At 33.0% G+C, this 18604-nt stretch overlaps 1 protein-coding gene across 1 annotated transcript; it reads right to left on the bottom strand.

Annotated features, from left to right (window-relative positions):
* Positions 1-932: 932 nt before the first annotated feature.
* On the bottom strand, positions 933-13240 carry LOC130796700 (uncharacterized). Its single transcript, XM_057659066.1, has 12 exons — positions 13073-13240; positions 11516-12828; positions 11056-11063; positions 10054-10226; positions 8470-8530; positions 8291-8389; positions 5098-5192; positions 4244-4357; positions 3624-3691; positions 2239-2349; positions 1766-2000; positions 933-1239 (listed from the first exon to the last, which is right to left on the bottom strand). Exons 2-12 carry the CDS (start codon positions 12805-12807, stop codon positions 1129-1131), a joined length of 2367 nt encoding a protein of 788 aa, XP_057515049.1. The 5' UTR covers positions 12808-12828; positions 13073-13240; the 3' UTR covers positions 933-1128.
* Between the last annotated feature and the right edge of the window lie 5364 nt (positions 13241-18604).

An 18604-nucleotide genomic window follows, 5' to 3' on the forward strand; every position in this document is an offset into this window, starting at 1 on the left:
ATTTAATACGAATGGATAAAATTAATATATTTTTAAAAAAAATTAGGAAAAAAATATTAATTTGGACCCAGATCCAAACCCGACCCAGATCCAAAATTTTTATACCCTATGGATTTAGATCCGAGTGTGGGTTCTACAAAAAATAGAATCTGAATCTGGGTCTTGTTAGACCCGATCCAGATCAGATTTGACCCATGCCCATCTTTAGTGAGAGACCGTCTCTTGGCGCGACGATTTCGAATAAGGAGCCAATAAAGAGTTTATATTCTCATAGTATTTATGGACTATTAACTCATGTATAAGACGTATCTCTCGTTGAGACCGTCTCATACAATAATTTTCTTCTTTTCATGTATAACTTTTTTCAATCCAAATTTGAAACTCAAAAGGCCAAATCCAAAATAACATTGAAATTGATCTTTTAAGCATTGAATCAGGTTTAAGTCTTGAAATTGAATTTCTTTAATTATTATATCAAATTTAAAAATTAAAACCAAATCGGCTTAAATTTTAAAATTAATCTTTTAAGTTTTAGATTTAACTTTTTATATCTTTAATATGATCTTTTAAGTCTTAAATATGGTATAAACGCACTAAAAACAAATTTGAAAAAAATTAGGCCACAACCTATTTAATTTTGGCCCATTTATTAAACAGTCTCACTTTAATAAGTGCCTCATACAATGTTAAATAATCCAACTAAATATAAATTATGAGAATATAGATTCTTTATTTACAAATTATAGACTCTTTATTTACAAATTATGCACTAAGAGACGGTCACTCAAGAGAATACTTAAAAACATACCCAGCTAGAATACAAGAAAATCAATTTCATTATCCGAAGGCTAAGAACCTGAGATCAGGACAGGAGTCAGGACGAAGTAAAAAAAGCATGTTGATCCAACTTTTAATACAAATGATAGCTATAATGAACATGAAGTACGAATATAGTTTGCATAAACTTGAGATATTAAGACTTACTCTTGTATGTTTATCAATTTGCTACATTGTATCTATAAAGATTTCACATTAAAAATAGAGGAGTACATCCTCATCTCTATCCATATTATGTTGGTCTACAATCCCACAAAGATTACGAACGACAGGAACAACAAAGGGAAAAGGCTAATTTAGAGATAGAAAATGCACCCTTGCAAGCGGGTACTCTTTTCCGGCAACCCAAACACCAGTCTGTGACCACTGCACATCCTCCCAATCAAGATTTTCTTCCAATACCTGTTGAACCCAAAAACATAAAAGAGGAAAGAAAGAGCATGTAAGTATTGCAAACTAAGAAGGCAAGCCCAATATGAACTTAAGATGTGACTGCTGTCACGTTTTCACAAATAAAGAGAACAAAAACTGGTGGCACAAAATAGATAATCTCTCAATCCAAAAATACAGTCATCAATATGAAGAGAGTGAAGGCGAGCCGAGAGAGATTTAGTGCAAGGCTCAAGAACATAAGGAAAGGATCATGTAAATATATCTGCTTCTTAAATGATAAACTAGATTGGATAGTTGGATCTTCAATTGTGGACTGATTAACATAGACAGGAACTTTATTTGAAAAAGTGGAAGTTCTTGTATCTAACATTTTTTGGCAGATAGCGTCAAGCAATGCATATAATAGTAATAGGTGGATTAGTCCCAATTACACAAGAATCAAGAGAATACATTAATTGATAGAATCCAAAACTTGATGCCAATAAGGGTTCATGATGTAGATAAATAAATGATCACAAACATAGATTAGAGTTACCTCCACGTGTTCCGCAGGCAGAGGAATTCCAATTGTTCGCATTACTTTTTGCGGAAGAGGCTTCTTACATCTTGACCACCGGAACATGTCAACAACCATGTTATCACCTTCTGCAGCACTTCTTTCACCATTTGAAGAATGAACATGGTTCTGGGACTTATCTGACTCTGCTTCATGTGTTTGTGAGACAGACACAGATTTAACAATCTTCTCACCGGTAAAGCAGAGCTCATACCTACATTGAACCAGAATTATTACTTAGAATCGACAGATAAAATTGAAGAGAGGGATCATTCTTTGACTCCATGCCCCATAAAGGAACCAAAAAATGAAAGCAGGCAAGGGATACTTGGCACAAGGCAAGTTATGAGTTAATTTACATAGTCAATGCTGCTGTGGAAAATAAAACCCAAAACACCAACAGTGAGCCACTAACCAATAAAACTAGTATTTTGCAACTTGCGACATATTACCTGCGTGTATGAGTTTCTAAATAGAGGACTTCTCCCTTTTTCAAGCGTGCTGATGTGTACAAAGGCTTTTTTAAGCCTTTGTCAGCTACAACACTAATGCTATATTTGATCCTGAAAAATGAAAAGTGAACGACATCAGATCATATGGGGGAGATTTTGACACCTAAATTTTATACTGTAGAGGAGAGAAAGGCAAGTAGGGTCCACTTTTAAATATAACCATGAGGTAGTACTTTTACACGAGTATTCGAGTAGCCATGCCAAAAGAGTTTGATGTATAAGATCAAGTTGCAAAAGTGGAAGGACCACTTTAAGGACAATGAAAATACGAAAGTACAACTACATATATAAGAATGTACTATAAGAATATATAACAGAAAAGAGCACAAAAATGTTATTTATATTGTCACTGAAACTACTGAGTTCACCTCAGGTACAAAACTTGGATCCTCAACACACATACATTGTGTCTCACCTCAACACTCTAATTTGGACCAAAATCAAGGCAGTTTTTCACATGATAGCCACGTCCAAGATTTGGACATGAAGCTGTGTCCAACACAAGTACCCGAATCCAGTTAGCATAGCTTATGATGATAGATTGACAGTAGTGTGTTAATATTGCTCTTGTCCCCACAAAAAAATTTTACACTGAGTCAATTTTTTTAAGTTTTTGCAACTTTCAGAAACTTCCATTACTGCTTTAGTGCTTCACTTAGTTATCTGCAAACACATGTGCACCAAAATGTCCAAGAATATGGCAGGACCTAAAATGTATAGATATTTTATTGTTGTGTCACATATATACATCCAGTACAATGTTGAGAAAAATGTAATCTTAGGTGATACATCAAAAACTATATCTCTTCTAGATACACGAGGATCACCATATCAACATTTTCTTCTTTGACATACAAATTTCAATTGAAAGAACATGCATCGCCAGACAACTGAAACAGTACTATCAGGATACCCATGTTTTCAAGACTGCCAGACAACGAACGTGCGTACTGCCTCATGTTAAGCCATTGAGTAAATTAATAGACAATCAAGCATCAAAACACAGTATTCACTACATTCAAAATGAATGTGCCTCATTAACTAAACATATAGATTTAGAAACCAACACAAGTGCCGGAATATTGATGCTTGACCTATCATAGTTAATCCAGTAAACAAATTTTGAATGCAGTTTTTTAGCTAATGAAGAGAACTGAAGCATGATAATAGATAATTTGCACACTGATAAACACTTATGAATATAGATGGAGATCTCCATAGAACGTAGGTACAATGTGAAGCTAATACACACACGCACACACAATGAGAGCAATTCAAAAGGTAATCAAAACTAAACACCAGTATTCTCAGATAAAATGACATACCAGGGTTCATTGCAGAGGTTATATTGTATTGTGACTTCTCTTACATATCTTTGCTGCCGCAATGCATTCTGTATGATAGTGAAAAAGTTTAACAATTAAAACCAATATTGTTCAACAAGACAAAGAGTTCAAATATTAACTTGCTTTGTTAAAAGTTAAATTATGAAGTAATGATAGAAGCACAAAAATATTCAGATCATCATCATCTCAAAGTTGAAGTCATAGAAATTTCTGCATAACATATTATAGATTTTAGAAACAGAAAGCAGCTAACTTCAAAAATTGTCATCCTACATGAAATATTCCCTCATCAGATATGCTTTAAAGAACTCCACAGTGGATCATGATCAAAACATAATTTGACCAAAAGAAGTTTCATAATTAGACTCTTAAAAAAGAAATATCACAGGAAAGAGATTTGAAGAGGATTGAAAATTTTCCTTCCACTAACATTTTTCTCATCTCATTTTCCTAGCCCATTCATTAGTTCATCAATGTCATAGTCGGTCCTTGTGAGATTAAAAGACAGGCTATGAACAGTTCTTAATTCTAGTGCTAAAAATTAAGCGGTATATTCTTAGCGATACTAAGCATGGATAAAAAAATCAATCCAAATTTACCGAGGCTGCAGCTCTGGTGGTCATTGAGCGCTCCACAGCTACAGGAGCCAAAGTAGGCTCAATTGCAGATGTATACGTGAGGCACGGTTCAAGATCAATTGTTCCACCACCTTTCTGAAATAATGCACAGGAATAAGCAAACCCTCAAACTCGTTAGCAATGAGAAAACAAATAAAGCTTCTCTTATGAGATCAACAGCTTACCAACAGCAAGAATGATAAATTGCAAACAAAGGGATCTGATCCACAATCAATCTGACCTTAATACGATTAGTTTCACCTCATAGATATTCAATCAATTTAGTTTCGTTAACTTTCCTAAATGGTTTGAGCCGTTTTCTTACAAGTGATGCCCCAAGAGTCCTGGAGACCAATTTTATTTGAGTACTGGTAGGTCGCCGATTTCCATCACATAAAACTGCTAAATAGACACTTATTCTTGTATGCGGAACTTCTGATTGGTAAAGTAATCATAATAAAATTATTTTATCCATATAAATAGCTTGAATAAACACATTGAAATCATTTTCTTGATATATATTACCTAAAAAGAAAATCCGTAGGCTGAATGTTTTCCCAAAAGATACTACTTACAGATGGAGTCAATAAATTCTAATAAAACTTCAGTTTAGCAAAAAAAAGAAATAAAAAAAAAAAGATCAACACAGTAAAAGTAAGTGAAGCAAAAATGTCTATCCAGTTCAGTAAAATCAAGAATATGAGAACAGGGCCTTACGTTCTAAGCTCCACTCAACCAAATATCCAAAATCAAACCTGTATTCCCTCCATCCCATCATAGCATTCACACTACTTTAAAAAGGGAGAGTAACTAAGAGGCATCACAGGAAATAATACCTTCATAATGCAGCAACGTTCAACACGATAACTACAGCCAATAGCAGCTCCCCACGCACGGGATCGAACGTTATTTCTCAGAGTAGATATGTAACCTATGAAAAATCCCAACTTCAATCATCAAAAGCTGTAATTGGTAACAACGCAAGAACATATACAAGTCTGTGCTTTGATCACAAGAATAAAGCACAAGTACAAGTCAAAACGTTGAAGAGGTCAAAAAGGCTTACTAGATTCAACTTTTCGACAGAGTTCAAAACGACAGAAGATTGCTCATGAAAGTGAATTTACAAACAAACAACTTGGAAAAAAAAAAAAAAGAAAAAAAAAAAAAAAAAAAAAAAAAAAAAAAAAAAAACTAGCTGCCCTATCAGAATAGTATAAATCAGACCTCAATGTAAACTTTCAGCCTTTAGCCTGAAACAGCATAGACTAAAATGAACAACCTGAACCAGTAACCAATCTCCAATGTTCCCACTATCTACAAATGCAGAATATCTGCATGTCCAATCTTCGAACTCAAAAGGAAGTAGATAAAGGAGGATGAGGCTCAGTTGGTAGATCTTTCATTTTCATTCTAGATCTTTGTCTAAATTAAGATCCAGAGAAAATTTTGCTTATTTCAATAATTAGTATCAGCAGAAGGAAAGATATATATTTAAGTTGAAGTTCAAAGAAACCATCACATTACAGAAAAAGAGGGGAGTAAGTGTCAAAGAAGAGATGAGACCGTTACAACTCCAAAAGTGCAGCATCATTAAAGCAAAATCTTACAGCCAATTGTTTAACAGAGCTTGAAACTCCAACATAATAATCTGTGGGCAATAACTCACCGCAGGTCACTCTACTTGTAACAGAAATGACATTTGAATATTTTTACATTAAATCATCTAGCACTTGTGCATGTGAGACACCCTTGCATGTGTAACATAACTTCCAACCCTAGGAGATCGTAGGACAACAAAAGTTACATAATTAGTTTTTGTTAGATAAGGTAATGTCTTAACCATGTTGATACAATAAAATAGCTTAAGAATAAGCTCACTTTGATTTCCAAACATCCACCAAAAAACCCTTGATAAAATTTGAAAGTAAGATGAACCTCAAGTACAAAATTAACCACGTAAAACTTAGATGCCTTTCTATATACATGGAACTAATGAAGGATAGCATAATTGGGAAGATAATATGCCCATAATTGATGTTCACGGAACCACAATACTGTATTTGCATGATTTGGTAAAAAATTGACATATAACTACAGAAAGTACTCCATTAAGTTTCATGTTACTTAGTTTGCAAGATTTGGACCAAAACTTCTATAAAATTCAAAAAATGAGGTGTAGAGATCATTGAAAAAAACTGCGATCGCATATGCATTTGCGGACAATTGCAGTGTCACGGGACTATAACGGAGTAATATGCCCATAGCTATTATAATTTCACTATATGGCGTGCTTTTAGTGGATAATTAATTAACTTATTCATTAATTATTTTTTTAACAACTAAATTTTAAATAACAATAAATTAAGTGATCTTAATAATATAAGTTAATGAATATTTATGTCAATTTTAACGAGAGACAAATAATGTTGTAACGGTGAAAAAAAGGGTGTTACACGTTACATAACGGCATAGTGTTAGAATGCGGTAACAGTCACAATCATGGTAACGGAACGATGATGCGGTAAGGATTCATAAGGTTATCATAACGCCCAAATAGTGGTTGAAACCATAAATTATCCTTTGATACAGGCCATAACGTGATTGTTTTACACCTTTACAACATGGGAAATATTGGTTCATTGTTTTTGAAAACTTTGGAAGCACCGGCTAATGCAATGCGATTCGGCCTTGTTTTTACGCTATGCAGAACGGTCAACATGTTATTTTTGAGTGAAAATTTATGCACCACTATATAACAAAATTTAACGTCGCGACAAATCTCAAAAAGGTTAAATAACAGGTGTTGCGTAAGCGTAATGTAACGGGGGAGTTTGATAGAGATGTTAAACCTATATAATTATCCCTTAAGTGAGGGAGTAGACTGTGGAAGTTAAAGCGATATGATTTGTGTTACCTAATTCACTGCCAAATTCAATGCAAGAATTTGTAATTTGACCAAAATTAGACAACATGGCTCATAATGCATTTGTTCCATTTCACAGTTTGCAAGAGATCTGCAAATTAGGTTACATAGATGAAGATAATAGAGTCCTAAATACCGCTCCAAAGATAGAATTATTTCATAATTTGATGCACATGAAAAGCACAATAATTGACGTTAGTCATATAAATTACAGCACAAACCTTGAGCTAGTCATCTTTCCCAACACTATTTTAGGTCTTTGTCTACAAATATTATATGTACTTTAAAAAATGCAAACATATGACATTCAGAGTTGTGTTAAAATGGAAACCTAACCTCTTACAAAGCTGATCCACAGAGCAAAATCAACTTTAAGATATGCAACCATGAATCAATCGTGTTGAGAGATGAGTGGGGAAACTACAACTTATGTGATAGATGGAACATAACTTTTGTAACATGGTAAACCAATATTCAAAAAATCCAAAGATGGCTATCTTGAAGAATACCATAGTTGCAACTTATTACATATTCTTATGCTGATATTTTGAAACTTCTATAATGACTAAAGTCTGCATAAAGAACTATCACCCACGAGGTACTATGCAACCAAAATGACATCCATTGGTTTTAGTAATTTAACCAAGAGCCCGATATTGTTGGGATTAAGGCTTTGGCATTGTTGATTTAGGACCATAATGAGCTAAGGGTAAAATGGGAGATTAAACCATGTGCATTGAATTAAGTGAAGCGAAAATTAGTGTTCGGCTATTTGCAACTAAGAATCAACCAAAAATTAATTTTTCATATTGCAAGGGTAAGGTTGCATACAATAGATACCCTTTAACCCATTTACGTGGGAGCATCTTAGTGGCCTCGGGGGTTGGGGCATTATAATGTAATCAGATTCTTATAATAAGTCTAAGAATATCAAAATATAACGAATCTATAAAGCTAAGGCAGAGCTCTTCTAAAGTCTGAATCACAGACAGACATGGTTAAAACACGTCCCAAATGCAAACTAAATTTTTTATCAAAATTGTATCCTTCGAAACAAGTATACTTGAAATACAAAATTACACTGTCAAATCCTTTTAACTTACTTTCCTGTGAAGGTAGAATTCGTATTGTTACACGTAACTCTTGAATAGCTGCTGGAGGTGGAGATGGAGTTGGCTTACAATAACCCGTATGCATGAGAACTGGGAAGCAATAATTTCTAGTTAAATACTTCAACATATTTACAAATCTAAAAGCTTACATAGATTATTTTAGTACATACCAGCGACAAGATCTGAGTCATCAGTATATATATCTGTTCCCCAGAGTTGACCACCCCTAACCTGTTCCAAAAACACCAAAGAGCACATAAATTTAAAAATAACAAGACAAGCAGGGTCAGGGTTTCCAACATAATAGGATCTCAACAATCAACATATTTAAGAGTAAGCCATAGTTTAAAAACAAATAAGAAAACTGATTGCCTTGGGCTCTAGGATATCTATGTAGAGAGAATTTAGAGTTTTGAACAGATAATTTGACAGTTTAAGAGGCATATAATTTCTAGTATTGTGCTTTCTGTGAAAAGATGCATCATATATCCATTTCCATATTCATCCCTTAACTCAGTTTTTGTAATCATTTACTTTTGGAAAAATTACCTAAATAATTCAACCTTTTCATGATTTTCCTACAATAATCCCACCTATTGATTAACCATGAATAATCCCAACTTTTGGGGTATTTACCTAGAGTAAACTTAGGTAACCCGTTAACCTGCTATAGTAAGTTTTATTTTTTAAAAAAAAAGATAAATTAATATAAAATGTCGAAAAAAATATTTAAAATTGTTAAAAAAAATTTCTGATTTTTTTCATCATTCAAATTCTTTTATTGTAAATTTTCATCAATTTACTTTTTAGGTGAATTATCTACTATAGCACGTCAATGGGTTACCTAAGTTTACTCTAGGCAAATACCCCCTAAAGTTGGGATTATTCATGGTTAATCAATAGGTGGGATTATTGTAGGAAAATCATGAAAATGTTAGATTATTCTGGGTAAATTTTCCTTTACTTTTTTGTTTACTTATATAAATAACTATTGAACTTGTTACTTCTATCAATATAGTTTGCCAGCCAGTAATGCAAGCTGCTTTTACCTCTGAATGCATTCTGTTGAATACCAAATGAAGTGACTCTATTTCTATGCAAGCTACCACTGAAGATTCAACTTCCACATTCGAGAGGAACTTTACTGTGGATATTTCTAGTCCGTCTTTATTCTCCAACATCATGCTGTGTATGAGTGAATTCTATCTTAAAACAAACTAAATAGGTTTTACGGATCTACGAAAGGACCCGTACTATAATTTATCATTAAATGAGCCATAAATTTACATATTGAATTAATCAGAACAATTTCAAGAATAAAAAAACAATGGCCATAACTTTCTAAGTGTGGAAGGAGATATTCATTGATGAAACTCAGACTATAATCAGCCTGTCACAAACAGTTCAACCACTGGACATGGATGTCAATTTTTAAAGCTATCCTTGACAGCTAAATTTGAGTAATGAAATGATCAGTGGGGAAATTATACTCCTGAAGCATGATTAAGTTTTAAAACACCTAACCATAAGTTCCATCAGTTTTGCTACTAAAATTTGACTCATTGATCTCTATCAAGCAAAATTCAAGAGGAGCTGGATTATTATAAACCTGAAGTAGACACAAAACTCATCCATCACAAACTTACTTGATAGTTCTAACTACTAAAATTTGACTCATTCACAGAGCCAACAAAAAATTGAAGAGCAACTGGATTCTTATAAACCAGAAGTGATTTCAACAGGCACAAACTTACTTGACGGTTTGTAGCAGTTACATGCTCAGCAGGAATCCTGATTTCCAGAGTAGGGCCATTAGATAGATCATCACTACTTTTATCTTTCTGAGATAATTCAAATTCCTTCCACAATTTTGTCAACTCTTGCATGCATTCACCAACTTTGTAAACAGTAGAAACCTCAGGTTTACCTGCAATGGAAGTTCAGAACCATATGCCATGAAGATAGAATGCTATTCCCTCCGCCCCAAATAAGTTGCAACATTAAGTTTTTAAAAGTTTAGGGTTGAGGTTGAAAAAGTTAGGCTACATAGTGTGAGAAAAACATAAATGGAAATGTTGCAATGAAATTCAGACGGCCCAAAAAGTATGTTGCAGCTATTACATAATTTCCCATCAGTCCAAAAGTAGTTGTCTTGAGCTATAAAGAAAGTGTAGTTATTTGTGTTAGACAATCTAACAAGAATGGGGAAATTACATAGTGCAAGCCCTAAATTCCTAGCAATAAACGTTCATGAAGATAGGGCCAAAAAAATAAAAGGTCAAGCCGTGTTTATGCTGTAATTAACTGTAAGCAATACCTCTCAATCTTTTAATTTCGGGAAAGAGGAAAAGATTCTCAACCATTGCAATACAATTAGGTCATTAAGGAAATGCAAAATTTCTGAAAGAAGACACAATCATCTGACATCTCCAACAAAAGCCAACCCCTTCTAAAACAAATACTTTATTCACAATGAAAATATTAGACCAGGTGCACTCCCCGGCTTATATGAGATGTTTAAGGGGAGATTTAGAGGAAGGAAACTATTTTCACTTCAAAACACCCTATAATAAGCTTACCAGAGTGATCCCACAACCAGAGGAGTTGCAAACTTTAGCTCAAAATTTTCATATGAAGAATAGCAACACAAAATAATGGGAAAAAAAAATACCATGAAACAGCATGGCAAAGCTTGTTAAAATCAATTTGGCAAAGAAAATGGCAAACGCTAATTTAACAGCAACAAATTAGCATACCTTGAGACCTGCACAGAAAGCATAAAAGGATCGTCAGGAACGTCTTGTGACCACCAAAAAGAACCAAAAGTATTTAACAGCCAGCCTTCAGCATGTACACAAACGATGAAAATATAAAAGAAGAAATGGTCAATTGTTTTGTAACTATAGAAAATGTCGAAATTTAATTTTAGTAGTTATGGTAACTGTAGGGATTTGGCTTTAACAATGCAACCCAATTAAGGATATTCTCACAAGATGCACAAATACATTACGAACCAATCAAAAAAAAATGATATAGGTATCTCAGTAAATCTATAACAAATGAATCACATTAATCTAAAACAAGCTTGAGCAGTTGAGCCACAACATTTTGCATCATCCAGATCAAAGACTGGAATTAAAAACCATAGAAGCAATCAAAAGGCATAATAACAAGTCATGTGATATATGCATCAAAAATTATAAGACCAGGACTTACCCCTCTCCATCATGACCACGAGACTTAAAGCGTCCATCACGATTCACAACCTGACAAGAGCCTCTGGGCCGAAGCATCCTCTTTCGCTGCTGCATACCATAACTAAAAGCATCTTTGTCTCTGTCAGTTACCCCATCAACATCAGTACCACCTTCCTCGGACTCTTTATCATAGACCCTACTTTTCTTTTCGGGTCTTTCTCCTTCTATATCAGCATCTCTCTCTTTTCTCCTCTCTTTAGCTTCTCGTTCCATGTTTCTCCAAGAATCACTTGGTTTCTTCTGTTCCAAAGAAAGATTTTCCGGCACAGATGTTTTCTCGATCATCTCTTTCTCATTATTGTAACCCTCTTTCTCCCCAACATTTCGACCTTCTCTGTCAACGTGATCCTTTTCTCTTTCTTTGGGTCTTTCCTTCTCCTTTGGGAAATCTTTTTTCTCCCTCCCCCACTGCTCAGTTTCCCTCTCTTCTCTCAATACTTCCTTGATATCATTATTGCTACTAACGACTTGCACATTACTCTTGTAATCACTCTTATCTTTTTCGCTTTCCGGCCAATCATAGTGCTTTCCATCTTTACGCTTCCTCTCCTTGTCCTTGTATTTCTCGTCGCATTTAATATCAACTCTATTCTCTCCAACTGCTTCATTTGGCTCCGTACGAAAAGACATAGAAGCATCCCTGGCAGTGTCATATTTGGGACGCATATGAGAAGTACTCATCCAAAAACTCGGCATTGCACCACTAACTGGAGCATCCAAGTGTTTTTTACCTCTATGTTGCTCTTTCCAATTAGAATGACTCCCCACAACTCCATAGACATCCTTTTCTGATTTCACTTCATTCTTCGAATCATTACGACCCTCTCTCTCATACTTCACTTCTTTACCCTCCTCCGCCCTACTCTCCTTCTCACCCTTTGAAATCTGATGATGCACCTCTCTAGGATCAACTTTTACATCTCTATTACTCTCCACAACCTTATTTTCTCTAACTTCCTTAGGATCCCTCAGTTCCGCCCTAATCTCAGGACCCGTAATTTGATGACTAGAATGTGGAGCATCACTCATTACAGACGGAAATTTATACATGGAATGCAATGGGGATCTTCTTTCCCCATCTCGGGATTCAGGACGGGGCATCAATCCGGGCCTCAAGTCTTGAGCACCCCCATAATTAATCCTTGAAAAACCCGGATTCTCCTCCTCCCAACCTTCAAAACCAGGGCGCATCGAGGAAGACGACGAATGAACACCTTCCTCATGCGCCCCTCTCTTTGGAGCACCACTCATTGTTTGTAACTTATTCAAACCCTGCAAAATTCACCCTAACTGACTTAAATTCTGCAACAACTCAATTAATTTCCACAAGAAATCACTTAATTTGAACAAGAACTTACTAATGTCTACAAGAGCACACACCTGATACGAAAGCCCACAAACACCATATCTCAATTAGAGTTTAAGTTATTCATCATAGCGGAACGATAAAATTTAATTGAAACGTAATGTTAAACGAACTATAACCAATGAATTGAATTGATTACAAAGGTGATACCTGTTAAGCAGAAGAACCCTAGATTGGATTGAGTTGAAGCTTGAATGAATTGCGGTTGCAGAAAATTTTGAGGAGCTGCGGTTTTTCGCTTAGTACCACCGCATCACGTATGAATTTTCATTTGAAGAAAAACATATTGAATTTAATCATCCTTGACCAGTTTTGTGAGACTCTTTTGACAAGAGACTTTGAGATAAAAAACACAGGTAGTGTTTTGAGATACCTATCTAACTCCAACTCATAATGTCTATTTACATCATTCTTAATGTTTATTTATTAAATCTTAATATTTACTTTTAATAATTTAAATGTCTACTTACATAACTCTTAATGTCTACTTAAAATATTTTAAAAAGTATATAATACACCAACTCAATTAGAAGCCGTCTGCCCGTCTCTCACAAGAATTTGTTTTAAAAAAAAATTGTTTCTAAAATGTTGCCACTATAATTTTTTTGTACCAAAAAAATGAAATTATTAAATGTCCTCTACCCCTGTCCTCACTTTTTTTTTTAATAAAACTAGTATATATGTCCTTACAATGCACGTTTTGTCGTAGTTCGACAATTTATATAATTTACATTTAAAATTTTTTTAATTATTTATTTAAAATTTTATTTTATTCACTTATTAATAGCGAAATAAAAAAAAATGAGAAAGTAGTTGACAAATACATGTATAAATCTTGAATAAAATTGAGTAATGAACATGTACGTACTTATTATCAAAACTCAAAAGCATTAGACTATAATAGTCCTATCATTTTTTCAAACTGAGTTACTTGTATTGAATTCATTGCAAATTTGCAATATATTCATTGTCTAAACCCTTACGCCTCCGTAGCTGTCTATATATGATTACACATGACAATTTAATAGAATTATATATTATTCTTTTAATTTTTCATGGATAATTATAATATATTTATTTTTATTAATTAATTGCATGAATTAGTATAATAGCATAAACTTAATTATCATTCATATAAACATATAAAAAAATTATTGATTTGTTCAAGAATCATCATCATCCTACCCAATATATCCTGCTCATAGAAAACTAAGGTCAAGATCTAAGGAGGGAAAGACGGCGGCAACTCATGTCCATAAAGGAGAGCGCGGTCAAAGGAGTCCTCCGGCTCGAAGAATATAAAGAGACGTAATAATACGTGAAAGATAACTTAAAGACCTATAAAAATAAAAAAAGGACCACTACAAAAAGAAAACAAAAAACTAATAGAAAGAAAACGATAAAAGCAAGACGTTAAAGGACACTTTTTGTCATCTGTTATTTTCCAATTCCTTTAGTATATATAGTTTATGATTGTGATTACAAAAATGCTCTTCTGTTCTGTTGCCCTTTTTAAAATGAAATTACGAAATATTTCTTTGCTCTGTCGTCACTTTTTAAAACTAAATTTACGAAAATGCCATTCTACCTTGTCGCCCCTTTTAAAATGAAAAATTAGGAATGCTCTCTGCCATGTCGCCACTTTTAAAATGAACTTACGAAAATGGCCCTCAGTCTTTCTCACTATAAAAACTCTCACAGCAAAAAGAAAAGTATATATAGACTTGATTCATATTATTTTAACGTAAACCAATATTAAAAGGTATTAAAATTATAAATTCTTTTACTTGACAAGTAAGAAATACTTGTTATTATTAAATTGGTGCACACTTAGTACTCTGAATCAAGTCTATATAAGAATTTTACTATAAGAAAATTCTCTACTCCCTCACCAAATAACTAGAATAACACTCAAATTTTCTTGATTTCAAAGCTTAGTGACAACGAATTCACCACGCAAACAATAATCAGAGGTAATTTCTAATTGAAGTTTTCGTAAATTAGAATCAAAGCAAAATTTGGAATGGCGACTGTGCACGTAATTTTTTTGATTTATAATTTAATGTTATAATTTTTAATTTTCTTAATGTTTGATTAGTTTATTTTTTTATTAATAGAACTTTTTGTTTTTAATAAGTAATTAATAATTAGTTTTATTAAATAATTAATTAGTTTTCTATTAATTAATTATTAATTTTTTTTATTAATTATCAAATTTCATGTTATTATTCATTAGTTATGTATGTTGTTATTTTATTTTTAAGTTATTAGTAATATGGCTATTAATTAGTATTAGCTCTAAACCTGCATTTCCTAGCTAGGCGATTCTCATAAGAAAGGTGTTATCGAGTTCAACCCGTCGTATTAGTCAGAAGTAGACGGTCAGAATAAGTCATGCATCAGCATATTGATAGTGGTTTGATTTTAGCTTTTGTTAAGAGGCCGTAATTGGATACCAACACATTTCAAATGCTCCAAGGGAAATGACCATTATATTGCACGTGCAAGAATACTTGGATTGCGTATTGGTGGTTGATTTTTCGAAGAAGCTTCAAAGGAGACTTGAGCACCGACTCTCAGTAGCTAATTTGGGAAGCCAATGAGCGAGTTGTGTGGGATAAGGATGTTTACTAGTGAAAGCATCAATGTCAATGACTTTTTCGGCCTATGCAACATGACTCAGTCTTTATGGTTATAGTCTAAAGCCTACTATATGGCTAATATGGGGTGACCACATAAGAGGGGTATCACTAGTTCTGGGCTACGTGCTAGGGAGTAGGCGCAAAGATAAGCTCGTTGTTAGTACCTAGTCTTATTCCTGACCTTTTACCATGTGATAATAGTAGTCCAAAACTATACAGCAATTACAATTGCCCATCAGCCACTGTTAGCCAACCTGCTTGGGGTGGCTTGTAATATTCCTAATTTTTGTTTTGGTGTTAATATAAAAGTATTATTTAGGAAAAATTACCTAGAATAATCTAATCTTTTCACGAGTTTTCTACTATAATCTCACATATTGATTAACCTTGAATAATTCCAACTTTAGGAGATATTTGCCTAAAGTAAACTCGGGCAATCCGATAACTTGTTAAAATAAGTAATTTACCGAAAAAGCAAATTGAAAATAATGTAAAATTAGAAAAAAAAAATTTGAAATTTTATATAAAAAATTCTAAATTATAAAACAAAAAATTTTAATAATTTTTTGACATTTTTTTCTACATTTTATTTTAATTTATCTTTTTTTTATAAAAAATAAAACTTAATATAGCAAGTCATCCGGTTATCGGGTTTATTCTAGGAAAATATCCTTCAAAATTGAAATTATTTATGGTTAATCAATAAATGGGATTATTGTAGGAAAATCATATAAAAGTTGGATTATTCTAAGTAATTTTTGGACGTAGATATTAAAGAGGATTCAGTGCTTCAAGATTTTTAACCTTGAGGTCAAGTAATATTTTGTTTTGAGAGTAATGAATAAGAACTTGAGCTAAAGTAATAATTGGACTAAATTATTCAACTTATGGTACATGGGTAAAATATTTATAATATATATAATATGATATCAAAAATTAAATAACAACGTTTTAAGCTAACTCTAATTACTTGGTATAAATAAACCTTAATTATTAAATTTTATTTCGTCTCTTCTCGTTCGTGAACCCAAATCCTACTATTTAGTTTTTCCTTTTCCCTCCTTTCTCCGTTTCTTGTTGGTTGTTGGGTTAATTGACATGTTTACATCATAGATTATTTTTTTGAAACATTAACATTTATAATTTATTTTCTTATCGGGGCGCTATGTGAATAATCCCCTTTTATTTAAACTATGTAATAATTCCATTTTAATTTTAACTTTGATTGATGTTAGCTAGCTAATAGAATATACCGATAATAAATAAAATGTCAATAGAATTATTAGAAATTAAAAGGATATGTTAACAGCAAACTAAATACAAAAATTCAATTATTAAAAAATAATCTAAAATTGAGATTATTTACATCGAAGTGTAAAAGATTGAATTATTAAAATTAATATTTTTAATATGTGGCCGAGAACCAAAGTAAGGCCGCAATTTCCATTGTCTATCACTATTTGACGGGCCCAATCCAAGATCTCATTATTTTTCTTCCTTGCTCCTTATTCACTTCGCACGTACTTCCTCTGTTCCATAATATCCGCTACATTTTTTATTTTTGGTAATTTCATATTACTTGCTAAATTTCTGTTTTTAGTAATAAACCAATCATTTAAAGTTCTACCTACCCCTATTTTTATCCTACTCTATACTCTACTTTATAATAAAATACTATACTATATTCTATAAAGCAACCTAACAATCTATTTTTCCTTTTTCTTTTTCAATTAACAATAATAAAATACTATACTCTATAAAGTAAACAATCAGCTATAGTGCAGGTCAATCACTTTTCTTAATCCCCGAGCCCATGCAAATGTAGCGACTAAAACGGAAGGGAGGAAGTAGTAGGGTAAGTATTTTGTTGCTTTGCTTTTTACTATTTTATTAATTATTAATTTGGTCATATTATTCATTTATTTATTTAACCATGCATAGATCTAGTAATTGAGAACCACCGTTTCTTGGATTTTGCCCACCGTAGGATTCCACTCCCATTGCAACACTAATTCTTTCTTCCTTGCACTAATTTACTTGTTAGTATTTTTAACGAGTAAAAGATTTCATATAATGTCATTTTTAAGTAGGCATATGGGCATTAGATTTAAAATACAAAGTTAGTTAAGTAATTAGTAATATCAACTCAAAAAAAAAAAGTAATTAGTAATATGATAAATTATTGGATGTGAGCGTATTAGTTAATGCTACTTTCTTCATATTTTGCATACATCGTATTAGGGATTGAGAAAAACAATTAGTATAGTGGACCACTTTAGTCGGTTTGATAATCTGTACTAAATAATAGAAATAGGAATGATTTGTAGTGTAAATTTCTATTATCATTTCTACCATTTAGTACCGGTTATTAAATAGGCTGTAAATGAAGATGCAATAGGATAAATTTAATTTAATTAGAGTCTCATATGACCAATTGTAAATCGATCTAGTTACAGTTATTAATTGATAATTTTAGGTAGTTCAGGAGGTGACTTTGTAGGGACGTTTTTAATTGTCTTAGTAGCTGCTACTGACCGGCACCTAACAAGGAACCACATGTGACTGAAGGCGGGGTGTTACATGGCTATTCGAGGAAGGTTGTAGACGGGCAGATGCTTTGGAGGTAGATTTTAGTTTGTGTACTTCTTGATGCAATTTTGGCCAGCAAGTTACATAAATAATATTGTTGCCAGGAAGATTAAGTAGTTGAAATCTCAAGGCTTATGTGTTAGTCAACATCTCTCTAAGATTATCAAATATATGAGCATCCACGTACATAACTGCATAAGGCTTGTACACAAGACCAACATAAGAAGAGAGTTGGCTGCACACAAACCCGATGGGGTTCCATCCTAAAACCAATTGATAATAAGCAGAGTAGCTCATCAAGCTTATATGTTAGTCAACATCTTTCTAATTTTCCAATGTGGGATTACATATGGGTTATGATCTAACAGTTTAGTAAAGATTGAACACTTCTTACGTGTATATGTGTTATTCGAATGTTTGGTGTCACTTGTCGTATTTAATAAAAAAATGG

Source organism: Amaranthus tricolor, chromosome 12 (assembly GCF_026212465.1).
Source record: "Amaranthus tricolor cultivar Red isolate AtriRed21 chromosome 12, ASM2621246v1, whole genome shotgun sequence".
NCBI lineage: Eukaryota > Viridiplantae > Streptophyta > Magnoliopsida > Caryophyllales > Amaranthaceae > Amaranthus > Amaranthus tricolor.